Below are 16,463 nucleotides of genomic sequence, written 5' to 3'. Positions count from 1 at the left end.
AAAGGCTTTTGGAGATGGTCAAATCGGCTCAGAAGCCAAAACACCAGCCACTCAATCAAAAGCCTAAAGGATATTTTGAAGGCCAGAAGGATAGTATGGCAATGCAGAATCCTGCAGCCACAGCAGCCTCAGCCTCAGCCCTAGCCTCACCATCATCCTCATCGGGATCGGCATCGGTGTAGGCATCGGCATCAGCTAGGAATCGATACCGGTCCCGACATATCCTGCTAGTATAGCCTCTATAGTACCCCCCTATACGTTCTTACAGTACTCCTCCTTGCCATGCCCCTTCAGCCAGCCACCCTTCCCCTCTACAGTCGGACTCACCTCACCCATATCCAAGATGTCACCCACCGCACTCATTCTTTTGCCATCCCCATCCCCCTATCAATCAGCCTCCATTCATGCCTTACCCATACCAGTAACTCAGGCACACCCGATTCCACCCAAGGCTTGGGAGCAGCTCATCATGGAGGTGCATCGCCTACGTGCACAAGGGATAGAGCAAAACCACATAGCCTCATTCAAGAGGTACTATAGCTTCATAAAGAGATTGTAGCCGTAGCAACAACCCCGAGCAGTGGGCCAATAGTGGAGACACAGATAGCAACCATGCATTAGCCTATCACAAAAGACCTCCGTATGGGTGGATGTTGTGAAACGGGAGCATACAAAGGCAGACACCATTCTAGAGCAATAACAAAGAGCCAGTAAGGCTCTCAACATCAAATCCACGTCCAACCTCCCATCAACGATGAGACCAGCTTTGTGCCCTTCCACCTCGGGAAACCGAAGCATGGATGATGGGATCCAAGGTGCCTAGCACATAGGATGGGCCCCACTCAAGGGCAGCCTCCAACCGTCCAATTGAGGGAATATCCTTCACGGCATAATTCTTGTGTGTGTAAACTCCAGAAGTGCGAGCATCATCACGCTTGAGGTTCACATAATCATAGAAGGGCATCTCAAGTTTGATGGCCTCAAGTAGGGCCTTTTATGAACGCAAAGAATCTGCCAACATGTCATCAAAAGTAGCTTGCTGCCCACCACCAACCCCCTACTGCGCAGGAGCTGCTGCCATCTGATGCACTGGCTGCGTCTGGCTATATGTTCTCGCTGGCAGAGCGATAGGTGCATGAACCCCGGGCTGGGTCTCTCTGCCAAATGCATCTCTCCGAAATGATGGCATACCAAAGGGCTAAGAAGAGGACTGACCTCTCTCCCAGGGGTGTGGGCTGCCATATAAACCCAAGCCAGCTCCAAGCATACTTGCTAGTGCGGTGAAAGGAGCACTAGCTGAATGCACACCAATGGGTCGGCCCAAAAGAGACGGCTCAGCCTGCATAGATGCAGAAAGCTGAGAGCCAAAAGATGGCCTGACATCCTGCAAGAAGGTGCTCTATGGCACAGAAAATGCATCATCTAAGTCCAGATAATCCCCAAGCTGGGGTACATGCAATGGTCCAAAAGACTGATGCTCATAGGCACAACAGGCATCTGCCATAAAACCCCTGCATGGAGCAGACAAAACATCCTGACTGTCTGAATGGTCCCCTTGCTGGGGTGCGGGCTGCTTACCCTTATCTTGCATAGCAATGACAAATGTGATCTGCTGACCAATCTGATGTCCCATCTGGACAAGAGCCGTATCCTGCATAGCCATAGCTGTGGCAAGCTGCTGGCTGAACTCCTGTCCTATCTGGCGGAAAGCACCCTTGAGCATAGAGAAAAGGGCATCCAAAAATTGCGTATGCGCTACCTGCGCTTCCCAAGATGCAGGAGAGAGAGGTTGAGTGGAAGGAACCACTGCACCACAAGTGGATGCAGCCACTGTGGCAGGCACTTGCTCATACTTAGCAACCTCATCGGTGTCATGCAATATATCACGAGGGGAACGTTTCAGTGGCATGGTAACTAGCCCTAGAGAGAGGAGCTCGAATGTAGGCAAGGAGAAATGGATAGAAAAACCCTGCTGTACTGAGCACTTGAGATAGTGTGTAGAAAAAACACGAAAATGTCGATGGAGAGGCTCAGAAGAAAGGTCGTCGAAGAAGCTTTGAAATAGGGCTTGAATGAGTGGGGAGACCTGACACATCCCAGCACTCCTGAAACCCCTGATCTGCAAAATAACCACACACAACATCAGAACTGAGCAGGCTGCTCACCACCCAACCATGACATCTACGGGATGTGATCCCGAATCAGAAGATGTCCCCCCGAGCCACGAGCTGAGCTACCGGCACGAACTCCCAATCAGATCCAAACCAGCCTCGTGTCCCATTCCACCAGGTGGCGCTGTGAAGCCCTGGATCTGCCACTGGGCCTTGGGCTACGCTAAGATGCAGGCGCGCGTCCGCGACACAATCCAGGATCAGACCTAGCACCTGGGAACAAGACTTGCTCCCAACTGCACACCGAGAACTGAACCCCCTGGGCCTCTTTTATAGACTCGGGCCCGGGCGCCAAAAATAGCGAAGACCTATAAATAGTTCGTACCCTTGCCACTCAACCCGAGAATCAAGCCTGCCTAGCTCTAAGCCTCCCCAGGCTAACCTGAGCTAGTTCTGTGTAACTAGTACACGTCAGATACCACTCCGTGCACATGACATACTCCCCCTGTAAATGCATAACATAACATGTGAGAGCTCCCGTGTAGGCTTGAATCCGGATGGGAAGCGCTTCAACCTTGCGATCCCAAAACTGCTTCCCAGCTGGAAGCTGCACCTCGTAGGTGTGGTCGCTAGGTACTGTGGACAGCCCCATCTTCTGCACAAATTTGTAATTAACAAAATTGTGAGAGCTGCCCGGATCAAAGAGAATGTGAACCTGTTGGTCCCTAACTTCTCCATAAACTTGGAAAAGATCATGGGAACCAAACAACGAAGTATTAAAGGTACAATTACAAGAAAGGGGGCAGGTAATGACATTTACTGAAATACCTGTCATCGTAACCTGGTTGGCTCCCTTGGCTGCGGTTCGTGGACCTGCCTGGAGCTTGGGTCCTAGCACCAATTTCTGGTTCTTCCGCTTAGGACACTCATTCTTCGTGTGGCCCCGCTCCTCGCAATAAAAACATCGGCCTTCTTTCTTGAGCCTGAGAGTGCGAAGGAAACGGGCCTTACCATTCTTCGCAGGAGTTAAGCTTTTCCTGGAGGCGTTGTCCGTAGACTTCGTCTCCCCAATGCCAGTCGCATGCTGAAAGAACTTGCGTTTGTTCTTTCCGCTGGTCTCAGTAACTGTGGTTGCCTTGGTACCGGCCATGGTATCATCATATATGCGCGCATATGTCATGGCCTCCTGCAATGTTGTGCACTTGTTATTCTTAATCTGTAACTTATAGGAGTCTGGCAAACCATCCACGAAAAAACCTAACAAGGTTACAGGATCCATTTTAGTGGCCCTGGTTTGCAGATCCCTAAATCTTTGAAGATAAACTTCAAAAGTTAAATTCAATTTTGACATATCGAGGGCCTTGAGCTTGCCGACGATATCGTAGTCATCTTCCTTCTTCAGGAACTCCTTCCTGAAGATACCCTCAAATTCTGTCCAAGTATCAGGCTTAGGCTGAAGTTCTTTCCACCAAAGCAAGGCTTTACCTGACATAAACCCTGCTGCTAGCTGAATCTTTTTCTCATCTGGATAGGGGTGAAATTGGAAGTGTACTTGCCACTTGTGCAACCAAGTGTCAACCACCTCCTTTGTTCTTGATTTCTGGTCACCTGGAAAGGGATCCGGAGTGATATTCGAGCCTAGCACGGAAGCCATGGCATCCACATGCGTGAGTGCCTGAACCGTGCTAGCCAGAAGAGTCAAAGTTGCTTGTATCCCTTGGAGTTGCTGTGTCAACCCCGATTGATTAGCGTTGACCTGCTCAAATTTACCATCCAGAGCAGTCGTGAACTCACTGAAGGCTTTCTTAGTGATCAGGTCGTCATAGAGACCCTGATCATCCTCTCCCACTGGAGTGTAATCTAAGTCCTGCTCTCCCATAGCAAACTCGGGATTTGGAGCATCAGACATGGCTGAAATCTGATTCGATTACAAACGGAGAGAAATAACTGACTGAAACGAAGCACGGAGGGAGATGGAGCAGAAGAAAACCGTCCCAGATAAAACTGACAGAAAAGATGCTGAAATCTGGAAGACCACGAGTCCTGGTGCCTCCCCGAATCTGCTAACCGAATGCGCAGTCGACAATAGGAGCTGTACGGACTGCTGACGTGGCCTGTACGGCTGCTGACGCAGTCCGTACGGTGGCTGCAGAAGCTGGCGCAGCTGCTGTTCGGTACAGCAGCTGGTTCGAAACAGGCAGGACAGTCCGTACAGGCTGTACGGCTGTCGCTGAAGCTGTACGGGCTGGTATGGCAGCTTCGGGAGTTGTGCAGGGCTATCGCAGGCAGGGCGGATGCAGGGAAGCTGTTCGAACAGGGCGCGGCTGAAGGGCGAGGCTGGCTGGCACAAATTTCGAGGTAGCTTCTCGAATCTTGGGGCTGCTTGTGGGTTGCCTAGCACCCAGCCCCCACCTATATAGGGTGCAGGGCTGCCTGATTTGGAAGCTAGGCTTCCAAAAAAGGCTAAGCCCCTCCAGCTTTGGAGGGGTGCTTTTTCGAAAAAAGCACCTGAGCCCCTCCAACTTTGGAGGGGTGCTTTTTTGAAAAAAGCACCCTGTTTCAGCGCAGGCTGCTCGCAGCCCTAGGCGCAGGCTGTTCGCAGCCTGTTGCGCTGGCTGTGGACAGCCCGCTGCGCTGGCTGTGGACAGCCTTTTACACAGGCTGTCCCGCTACACTGCCTCGCCTACAACGCCCCTTCCTAAGCTCCGCATCCCCTACTCCCTGGCTGTCTATTTCCTGCACTTCTCTCCTTCTTTTCTGCTCTCCTTCTCCTCCCTCAAAACTTCTCTCCGTAGCCTTCAGAAATTTCGATTCTATTTCACTCCTCTTCTTCTTCCTTTTCCAGATATTTCTTCACCCCTTCTACCCCAGGTAGACAACAAAAACGCAGCAGGAAATCTCGAATTTTAGGGCATACCTGGAAGAGAAATCCGTCAAATTTCTCGCATCAGAAGTTCCTACCTCAGGAGTTGGCTCTGATACCAACTGACACATCCCAGCACTCCTAAAACCCCTGATCTGCAAAATAACCACACACAACATCAGAACTGAGCAGGCTGCTCACCACCCAACCATGACATCTACGGGATGTGATCCCGAATCAGAAGATGTCCCCCCGAGCTACCGGCACGAACTCCCAATCAGATCCAAACCAGCCTGGTGTCCCATTCCACCAGGTGGCGCTGTGAAGCCCTGGATCTGCCACTGGGCCTTGGGCTACGCTAAGATGCAGGCGCGCGTCCGCGACACAATCCAGGATCAGACCTAGCACCTGGGAACAAGACTTGCTCCCAACTGCACACTGAGAACTGAACCCCCTGGGCCTCTTTTATAGACTCGGGCCCGGGCGCCAAAAATAGCGAAGACCTATAAATAGTTCGTACCCTTGCCACTCAACCCGAGAATCAAGCCTGCCTAGCTCTAAGCCTCCCCAGGCTAACCTGAGCTAGTTCTGTGTAACTAGTACACGTCAGATACCACTCCGTGCACATGACAAGACCTAAGTCACCTAGGACAATTAGTACAGTTCTAGCCTAAGACCTTTAGGACTATTAGGGCACTGTCTTAGACCAACCTAACCCACCCTCTAACCTTGGTTAGTACTAACCTAACCTAGAGCCAAACTGACTAAGCCTAACCTAACCACATCTACTAACCTAACTAACCGACCAAACCGACTAACCCACTATAGTCAGCAACCTTAGAAAGCTAAGGTTTGCAAGTGAGCACGGACGGCGGCGCACGGGCGTAGACTAGCATGGACGGCGACGAGAAGCGCACACGGGCGGTGCACCGATGCGGACGGGCGGAGAGAGGTGCCGTATAGTTGAGCTTGCAGGCGGATGTGCGGGCAAGCATCGTCGACAGGGTGGCGGAGGCCACAAGCATAATTGCTAAAACGAGAGAGGCGGAGAAGCGGGCCATCTTGACGGAAATGAGTCTCTCAAACAGCTCCTCTTCTCTAGTAGATTAAGAATTTCGCCGAGCGGCCAAAGCTCCAACCTGCTTCTTCGGTCTCTGCAGCCTTGGCAAGCACGCAAAGGAATATGTATGCATTGTGGTGTCACAGCTGATGACCGTTGCGCTCAATTGCTAGTTGTAGAAGGTGCATGTTAGAAAGCCTTCCGACTTGGGTCACATCTGTAGGTGTTTATGCATTCGCCCAGAGGAGTAAGAATGCTGATTTCCAGCCCTGGAAGAGCAGGTTCAGAGAGGAGAAAACTGTAGTGTGTCTGACAGGAAGTTGTACACGAAACTAGCACTTCTCTCTTCCAACAAGAATGAATCGTAGCACACGAGGAAGAGACGGGGCAGGTGCCAAGAGCATGATCTCTGATACCAATGTAAGAAAGGGGGGAAGGGGCAAATTAGAGAAAGGGTAGAATTGGTAGGAGGGAGAGAGAGAGGGGGAGAAGGAGAGGGAAGGGTAGAGGAAGGGGAAGAGAGAGAGGAAGAGAGACACAGAGAGAGATTGGGAGAGGGAGTAGGCAGCACGTAGGAAGAAGGAAGGGGAGGAGTAGATAGGATTAGACGTCACATCAAATGGTAGGAAGAAGGAAGGGGAGGAGTAGATGGGATTAGACGTCACATCAAATGGTACCATACAAATCATTAGGGGCTGACTTATATAGTCCCCCTTCTTACTCCTATCTTACCACCAATTTCCCTTCTTTTTTCCCAACTATTTCCCACCTAATTCCCTGCTATTTCCCACCTTCATTACACAAAACCAAAGAGATGCTAACCATGCTAATAAATACAGCTTTCAAAGAAGGAATTCACACAGAAAGAAAGTTTATTAGAAGTCTTCGGAAGATCAAAGGGTCTATGAGACTAAAAGAAACCTCATACAACGATCTAAGGGGTGGAGCCACTAAGCAAGCATCAACACCCATGAGTACAAAAAGAAATTCCATCATCATGGTCACAATGGACCAATATATAAAAAGAGAAAAGCTCTCTGCGGGCGAGGCATCAATCCTGGGAAGGGGGCGTCGCTGCGCGAGGCTGCTGTGGCGGCATAAAACGTGTGATGGAGCACTGGTGGCTGGCGGCATGCGTTACCCGCTGTGGTCTCCAAGCTATGGCCCTGTGGCAACAAGTGCCACTATCACCCATGTGGGTCGTGTCTCCGGTCTAGTAAGCATGGAGGGAAGGTCCCCAAATATGACCACAAAGGGAAGAGACAATAAAATTGTACCGATCATAAAGGAAGAGGCGATAGGGCAGCAAGCAATTACAAAGCGACCACCGCAAGCAATAGCATTATTGTATGGTAGCTGAAGATCACCAAATGATGCAAAAGAGCAAGGAAAAAGAGCACCATCTCAGGCGGCCAACAATAGACCAATTAGTCACAATACGAGCTGCAACAAATGAATCAACAGCAAGAGGAAAGCACCTTACTGCTGTTTTGTGGACTTCAAGAAAGCCTTAGACATATTACCCCGCAAAAAACTATAGGATTGAACCGCTGCAGATACCTCAAGACCTTAGAAAATCCACGCTCAGATTTATGAGACGGTCCTTGCAGAATTTTCAAAGCTACTAGTAGATGGGTCAACCACCAAGGAGAAGATAATCAGAAGCAATGACATAGGGTCATACAAGGCTGTCCACTCGCAAACTCTCTTCAGCTTATTCATAATAAATTATATTCGATATATATCTCTTTCTGCACACACACAAGAATATGTATTGCTATAGCGAAAGCAGTTCCAAACATACAAATTTGAAATCTGTAGATATAACAAACCAGAAGACCCAACAGCCAGACCGAACATCAAACATTAACCTTTGTGTACGAAGAGCCAGAACTCCAAGAGAAAAAAGAGTCTACCTTAGTCCTTAGTGTCTGAGCACAGAAATAGAGAGCTTCAAGACTGCTACTTGGATCATGAAGCAGGCTATCTGCTACCTGCATCCCCACACAGCAATGCAGCTAAATCTATTTGAAATGGAATTCCCAGGTTTGGGAAGCGGGGGGGGGGGGGGGGGAGGATTTGTTGCATGGTCTCTTACGTGATATCTATCCACAACATGGAGATCATATTTCAGAATTATTGACAGTTTGACACCAATGCTTAGGAACAGCAAAACGAAATTCAGAAGCATGTGACATTTTCAGAATGAGAAATCTATTTCAACAGAAATAAAAAAAAGGTGCAACTTTCTAGACAAGAACCTCATGGAATATGACGTGCATCTTTATTTTCACAAATAAACATGGTGCCCGGCGGCCCGGGGGGGGGGGGGGGGGGGGGGGAAGGGGGTTCGGGGATCTGTTGCATGGTCTCTTACGTGATATCTATCCACAACATGGAGATCATATTTCAGCACTTATTAACAGTTTGACACCAATGCTTAGGAATAGCAAAACGAAATTCAGAAGCGTGTGACATTTTCAGAATCAGGAATCAGGATATATGCATTTCAACAGAAATACAAAAATATGCAACTTTCTAGACAGCATCGTCATGGAATATGAACATGCATGTTTATTTCCACAAATAAACATGGTGCCCTAGTGTTAGTTATTATGTAAAAACAGCAGTACGTGCAGCGTTGTTCAGAAAACTTGTGTGGTGCTTTTCATTCTCTTCAATTTAAGAGCCTAGCTCAATGTATATTATGAAAACCTTAAAAATTTTATTCTCAAAAGTGGCAGTGTGGTATTTCTGCCAGCTAGAAACACAATCAGTAACTCCACAGAAAATGAAAATGGAAAAACAACTACCCAATTATATGTATAAAGGATTATCCTGTAAAGCCCATATCATGCATTCCCCAAAGTTGGGACACCTCTATGATCCATTTTTACAACAGCAGAAATCTCCGATGACTCCTGCAGGTTCGATCCTAAAATATAATTGAAGAATATCAATCAAGCAAGTATAGAGCCTATAATAGGGACACTGAAAATGTTAAGCACAACAATTTAGGTCGCTTAGGAAAGACAAGTTTGTACCTACATGCATAGAAAAAAGCATCATGCCTTACATCGAGACAGTACTTGACCTGAATTAGCCCTCATTATACCCACAGACTCTGCAAGATAACATTTATGATCTTGCCAGCTAACCAGAAAATTCTCCAGAAGACTCCACCCTCAAACCTAGAGATTGGAAGCATCCACATGCTCTAGAACTGTAAACACATACTTAACACACAAATGATAACCCCTCCATATGGGAGACCTCACCTGGAGTGGCTGGCATGCTATTCTCTCAGCCAAGTGATTAGCTACTGGAGTCTTGTTAGTCAAGTGCAGGAGGTTGAGACAGAGGATCAATTTGCATTAAGATGCCCTATGTACTATGAGAGCCATGGACAGCATCACTATCTATTCAAGAGCAGATTTGAACCACTCCAGAATTTTCTTGGGCCATCCTGATCTTATCGTCGAAGTCCAACCAGAGGATAATCACAGACTTCTTCTTTGGTGACTCGAGCCAGAGGCAACAGCGGCACGACACGAGAAGGTAGAAAGGAGGGTAAGTGGTCTATCTACCGTGAAGGCAAGGCACTCATTAGGGAGTTCAAAGCGAAAACTAAAGACTCTCAGTCTATAACTGATGTAGGTAGGGGGGTTTTGGGGAGCGGATGCCCACTTTAGTCTCTCCACTCTTTACTTCTTCTATTGTACCTGGTTTTTCAGTTCAATAGACCTTTCGTAACACAGACTATAACTCTCTCTCTCTCTCTCTCTCTCTCTCTCTCTCTCTCTCTGAGTCTTAAACTGATGTACTACAGGCTGACTATCTCACCAAGTATAATGTAGCTTATCTATAATAATTTTGGAAGTGGTTATATGCACTCTCAAGAGACTCTCAGTCTAAAACTGATGTTTTGTGTTTACCCTTTTGGTGTGTGTGCTTTGTCTCACAGTCCCGCGAGGGCTTCTGAAGGGGGGGGGAAAGAGAGGCCTGCATCTCTCTCTCTCCTCTCTCTCTCTCCTCTCTCGGCAGAGTTCACCATGACACCTCTCCAGGTTGATGCCATCTTTCAAACAGTGACCTTCATCCACAGACTTTGGGACTTACCCCACTGGAGACTTCCGAGGTTGGCCCTAGAGTCATCCAGACAGCTAGCAGAGAGCGGGGCAGACACATGGTATGCACACATATCTACATGGCTTGCCAGGCACAGTATCCAGATGGACAAGCATCCCCCTTTCAGTACAGCATGGATGCACCTCCTAAGTCAATCCCACGAGATGAGATCAACCGTATCAAACTGTTAGACCTCCTCTAGCTTCATACATCCCAGACTTGGGGGGAGGACCACGAGCTCCCCACCAAGACCCAGTTCTACCGCGACCACTTCTTGAGAGTATCAGAGGAGGGATTCATCATCGGACTCCACTATCTCGAGGACAGAGGAGTCTCCCATGCACTGAGGATTGCCATTGGTCAGATGCAGGTTTCGTCCCATCAGTTGATAATCGAGGCAAGGAGAGAAACAGGTATACCCAGAGAGCAACGGGTCTGCACGCTATGTGCGTTGGGGGTGATTGAGACAGAGGAGCATTTTCCTTGTGTATGCCCGGCCTACTAAGAGATCCAAGGGCGCTACCACTGTCTCTACCTGGAGGGGAGTGGCTTCGGCCCTTTATCACGACTGATCCATTTCCATGACCAAGTCTGTATCGGGCTCTATCTGATGGAAATGCATCGGCACAGAGCGACACTACTGCGATAGATCAAAGAGCAGCAAGGGATGGCCAGACCACCACAGGACAGACGATGACCGGGCACAGCGATGCATCACAGACTTCTATACATTTGAGTCAGCCCCAGGACACAATGGAGTGGAGGAGGAGGAGCTAGCCGACATGAGAGCAGTCTGATTAGCAGCCGACACGGTACCACCAAGAGAGGGATGCAGAGACCACATGCGCAACAGAGTCCCTAGAGTACACTCTATTGAGGTCCGACCTATTACAGCTTTCCTCAGGGGGGACTGATAGAGACGAGGGGTGACTCTGGACATAGCTCAGGAAAGTTCAGAGAGCGAGGAGACCGCGTCCCCCACCGCAGCGTGAGACTGCTCGACAAACAGATACGAGACATCTTCGCAGCCCACTAGTGAGCCATCACTGTACCAGGCTTCGGTTTCTAATTCTGTTTCTGAGTCCCAGCACCGAGAGACTTGTTTTTAAGTTTGTACCTGATACTAGATAGATTAATCTGGTCCACTATGCAATTGCAGTTGACTATTTCTATTCATGATTATGATTTTGTTAGCATAGATTAGTACTCAGCAAGGGCCCTAGCGCACCCTTTGCTTCAGCCCACTGAGGCTTGTATGAGTTCGCTTTTCTGTGTACTTTGTCCCATAGGCCCACGAGGCCTCCCATGGGCATGGATACACCTCTCTCTCTCTTTCTCTCTCTCTCTCTCTCTCTCTCTCTCTCTCTCTCTCTCTCGATGTTCTGCAAGGAGAGAGACTTGACAATTAACCTTGGGAAGACCAGGGTTATGATCTTCAACACCTCGCGAGTAGCAGTGTCCCGTCACCATAGTTTCACATACCGTGGCGAGCCTGTGGAGATAGTGCAGTCCTACACATATTTGGGGATACTGCTCACGGGACCAGGTTTCACGATGATCCATGTGGGTGTGACATGACTCACACGAGGACAGGGTGCTCTCGCCCAACTAGAGAGGCGATGCTTCCAGGCACACTTCAAGGACCCCCCGACGAAGGGCTCACTCTTTGACACGCTAGTGAGACCGACTACCATGTACGCAGCACCTTTTTTATATTTCAGTGACGGAGTAGAAGAGATTTGAGAGACTACAAGTGACCATGGGATCCAATATGATTCGGAGTAAACCCTCAGTCCCTCATCAAATTATATAGGCAGAGTTCGCCATGACCCCTCTCTAGGTTGATGCCATCTTTCACACGGTGACGTTCCTCCACAGAGTTTGGTCCTTACCCCAGTGGAGACTACCGAGGTTAGCATTAGAGTCCTCCAAGCGACTAGCAGAGAGTGCTGCTGATACAGCATGTTACGCACGGATATCCACATGGTTTGGTAGTCATGGCATTCAGATGGACAAACTTTCCCCCTTGAGTACAGTCTGGATGCACCACCCCAGATGATCCCACGAGATGAGATCAACCGTATCATATGGTTGGACCTCCTCGAGCTCCATACATTTAGGGCTTGGGGGGGGGGAGGAGCTCTCCACCAAGACCCGATTCTACCATGAGGATCTCAGAGCACGATCTTGTCATCAGACCTGAAAATCTTGAGGACAGGAGAGTTTCACATGCACTGAGGATCGCCATTGGTCTGTTACGAGTCTCATCACATCAGCTGCAGATTGAGACAAGGAGAGCTACAGGCATACCCAGAGAGCAAAGGACTTGCACGCTATGCCAGATGGGGGAGATCGAGACGGAGGAGCATTTTCTATGTGTCTACCTAGTCTACTATGAGATCACTGCCTCTTTTAGGAGGAACATGGCTTTGGCCCACTACACGACTGATATATTTTCACGATCAGGTCTATGTTGGGCTCTACCTGCTTGAGATGCACCGACAAAGAGACACACTGATGCGACAGGCTAGAAAGAAAGAAAGAAAGAAAGTTTATTAAAGTCTTCGGGAGACCGTGAAGGTCTATGAAACTAAAGATAACTGATACAATGAGCATAACGGTGGCGGTCTCAAAACCGGCCAGCCAACCGTTTCTACAAAAAAGAGGTTATGAAGGACTGTGTGTCTAGTCCTGATACAAAAAATATGTGTCTACCTCCAGACAATACAAAAAAGAAGGGGGGGGCACTAAAAATGGGGCAGAGGGGGGAGATACACTATACATGTGCAGGTGGTGATTGTCAGAGACCAATCATATAGGGGCCGTCAAATGGGAGGTCGGAAAAAAACCCTACGATAGATGATTGGCCTCTAACGTCACGTGGCCTAGTCGAGCTCGATCGTCGGGGGCGGCGGGTGGCCCTATGGATGAGGGCAACGGTAACCCCGGTGGAGCAGGCAGAGAGCAGAGACGAGATGTCATGGACCTGGATGTGTGAGTCTGTCCGCTGGCGCAGCTGTCGTGGCTCTGGCTCTCGCTCACGTCCGCGTCGTCGGCTAGACTGAGAAGAGGTATCCTGTGACTGGAAGAAGTCAGTGATAGGCCGCTGCGTGTCCTCACGCTGTGTGTGCTGCTCGTGTCGCCGTGCTCGGAGAGAGGTATCTCGGTGGCGAGTCATCTCATGTAAGAAAGCGGCTAGGCATCGCTGATCCGGGAACTGCAGCATGTGTGGGAGGGAGCCGAATCCGTCGCGGAAGAGGCAGTGGTACCGGCCTCGAATGGCATAATAGATAGGACATCTGAAAGCAAAGTGCTCCTCCGACTCGATCTCCTGCAAGTCGCAGAGTGGGCAAAGGCGGTCCTCTCGTGGGATACCCTCTGCGCGCCTGCTCTCGATCCGTAATCGATGTGACGAGACCCTAAACTGACCGAGGGAGATCCGGAGCGCATGTGGTAGATGAAGCTGTGTGTAACCCGGAGGTGTGATGAAGCCCTCCTGTGAGATCTGGAGACAGTGTCGGCGGTAGAAGTCGAGCTTCACAGGAAGCTCGAAGTGAAGAAACCATGTCCGCCAAGTGTGGAGCTGAAGCAGATCCGCTCGAATGAGCCGGTTGACCTCTTGGTCAGTGGGGGAGAGGAGAGATGGTGGAGCGTCAAGGCTGTACTGAAAAGGAGGCAACCGGTCTAAGTCAAGGCCCAGTCGAGTGAACCAACTGAAAAGACGACTATACCAGCATCGCTGGTCCCCATCAACGGATAAGGCCATAGAGCAGGATAGGGCTAGCCAAGGTAGGCGGAGGCGACCGTCGGTGGAGGAGCTGAAATCCCTGATTCTGTGGAGATAGGTGATAGCCTAAAAAGCCGCATCAAGCTGTAGGGGTGAGGCACCAAACTCTGCTAGAATGATCTGGTGTGGTACCGATGGTTTGCTACGGATCATCCGAGCAAACATCAGTATCTGTAGGCGCTCGACTCGAGCCCACTCTGTGTCTAAAAGGTCGACTCCCCACCAAGGGCTACTGTACATGCCTGCTGGGCGGACCAAAGAATCAAAAAGAATAGACTTGGTCTGCGGGTCCTAGAAGTGGGAGTGGTAGCACTGTCGCTCCAGCCTGGCAAGAGCGGTGTATCCCCGGCTGATCCTGGCCTGCATGGCCGGGTGCATCGTGAAGATCAGGCCTGAGAAGACAACACCCAAGTATGTGTAAGAGTCAACTATCTCAACAGGGTTGCCGGCGAAGAGGAACTGCTCTCGGTGCATAGCGGGTCTGAAAGTGTTGAAGATCATCACCTTGGTTTTCCCAAGGTTGACCTTCAAGTCATCTGTATCACAGAAGACCTGAAGTCCATCCAAGTGTCGCTGAAGACCAGTAGCAGAAGAGGATAGTAGTACTACATCGTGTGTGTATAGGAGAATCTGGATGACAGCCTCCGCAAGAGCGCAGCCTGCACTTCCGAGTGTCCTGATGGTGGTCTCGAGCTCGTCGATGTAGAGGCCAAATAGAGTCAGTGACAAGGGACATCCTTGTTTGACTCCGATAGTGCTCGTGATGTCTGGGGTCCAGCTGGTGCCAATCCTGACCTGCCCCGTCACCCGCTCATAGAGAGCTACTACTGCCCAGATAATCACCGAGTGGTAGCCTAACTCCTGCAGACGTCTGATGAGTCGGGCCCGGGGAACGGTGTCGAATGCCTTGCGGTAATCCACAAAGCAACAATATACTCTTTGTCTCCTGTGTCTGGCCTCCTGTATGATCCCTCTAAGTGTAAAAATGTGATCGTAAGTCGAGTGATTCGCCCTGAAGCCGACCTGTCCGGATGCGCTGAGCCCCTGTACCTCTGCGTGAGCACTGACCTCGCCATCTAACACTGATGCATAGATCTTGGACATAACATGTCCAACCATGATGGTCCTGTAATTCCCTGGATCCATGGGATCTCCTGCTTGTGGATGGGTGTGATAGTGTTCAGGGTCCAGGCTCTGGGGAACCCGTGGCAGACAGCTTCATTGAACAGCGTTGCCAGGATGGGGGCTAGAGTTTTGATGCCATAGGCAACAAACTCTGTGCATAGGCCCTCATGATCCTTAGCTCGATCGTTATGAAGCTTATGCGCTGCGTGGGTGACTCCCTGGGTTGTGAAGAGGATACAAGAAGTGGGGCGGGGGGTGGCTGAGAGGTAAGGAGGAGGCTGATCAAGGATATCATAGAGTGTGCGTGCGTAGGTGTGCCAGAGGGAAGTGTCCGTGAGGGGGGAGGGGGATCGATGTTCTAGGAATTTCCTCCAGAAATCCTTGGAGTTGCTACTAAACAGAATGTTCAGTAGCGTATCCTCATTCTGGCGCAGGAAGGCTAGCTTCTTGCGACGGACTAGTCGACGATAATCCCTGGTGAGACGTGGGTTGGCCCTAGCGTTTCGTTGGGTCGTGAGTCGGAGTGTGCGGCGTAATGCTTTGCACTCATCATCATACCAGCTGTTGCAAGGGGTGGAGCCAGCGGGTGGAGGGCGGGTGGACCGAGTAGTGGAAGGAAAGATGTGGCGGGCTGCATTGTGAAGGGAGTGGGTGATAAGGGTGGCTCGGTGATCTAGAGAGGGTATGGTGTCTATGTGTCTGAGGAGGGAGGCTAGGTGGGCTAGGTAGTGTAGTGCGGGGTGTGGCTGGGAGGGGCTCGGGATGCAAGGATATGAAAGAACAGGTAAGTGTGATCGGCTCCTGGGGGTAAGGGTGCAGTGCGAAAGTCAGTGATCTGTGGGGCTAAAGCCGGAGATCCCAAAATGTAGTCGACGACACTGGCTCCTCCGCCATGTGGGAAACATGTGAAACCAGAGGAGGCAGGCCACCGGTCTAGTCCATTGTAGATGATCAGATCATGTATACGTCCAAGGTCCAAAAGAGCCTGCCCATACCCAATAACGGGAGCGCCACTGTCAGCCAAGGAGCGGGGGAAGCCCGAGTCCTCTGTGTCCATCTCAGGTAATAGAACCGGATCTGAGTGGAAGTCCAGGAGTGATGTCTGATGTGCACCTGTCCTTGCGTTGAAATCCCCAACTAGGAGGACCTCTCCGCGTCTAGAGAACTCCACAATGTCTGAGTAGAGATCTAGATAGGGGGATACCCCCGTATCCTCACGAAGCATCCGTGTGAAATGTGACGTCTCGGGAGGAAAGTAGCAGACTACAATAAAGAGGTCGCGTGTGGAGGGGCGTCGGAATCGGAGCCATAGGTAACGGGCATGGACATCCCGTCTAACCACGGATGTCAAGCTCGTGAGCACTGAACGAAGAAGTACTGCAACTCCGC

At 50.1% G+C, this 16,463-nt stretch overlaps 1 protein-coding gene across 4 annotated transcripts in view; it reads right to left on the bottom strand.

The window, feature by feature from the left end:
- MOS14 (ARM repeat superfamily protein) overlaps positions 1–16,463 on the bottom strand; it is a 180,671-nt gene that overhangs the window by 149,539 nt on the left and 14,669 nt on the right. The window contains exon 2 of one of the 4 annotated variants that reach the window (XM_087370765.1): positions 7,951–8,028. The exons of 1 other annotated variant lie outside the window; for it this stretch is intronic. In XM_087370765.1, the coding sequence (XP_087226891.1) occupies positions 7,951–8,028 (78 nt within the window). Of the gene's footprint in view, positions 1–6,113; positions 6,475–7,512; positions 7,587–7,950; positions 8,029–16,463 lie in introns of those variants that run through there. 2 more of the 4 variants (XM_087370769.1, XM_087370768.1) reach the window with 2 other exon arrangements.

The sequence above is a fragment of the Dipteris shenzhenensis genome, chromosome 32 (assembly GCF_047967505.1).
Source record: "Dipteris shenzhenensis isolate YYH24624 ecotype China chromosome 32, Dip_SZ_1.0, whole genome shotgun sequence".
In the NCBI taxonomy this organism is placed as follows: Eukaryota; Viridiplantae; Streptophyta; class Polypodiopsida; order Gleicheniales; family Dipteridaceae; genus Dipteris; species Dipteris shenzhenensis.
This window is presented reverse-complemented; position numbering and strand designations above follow the sequence as displayed.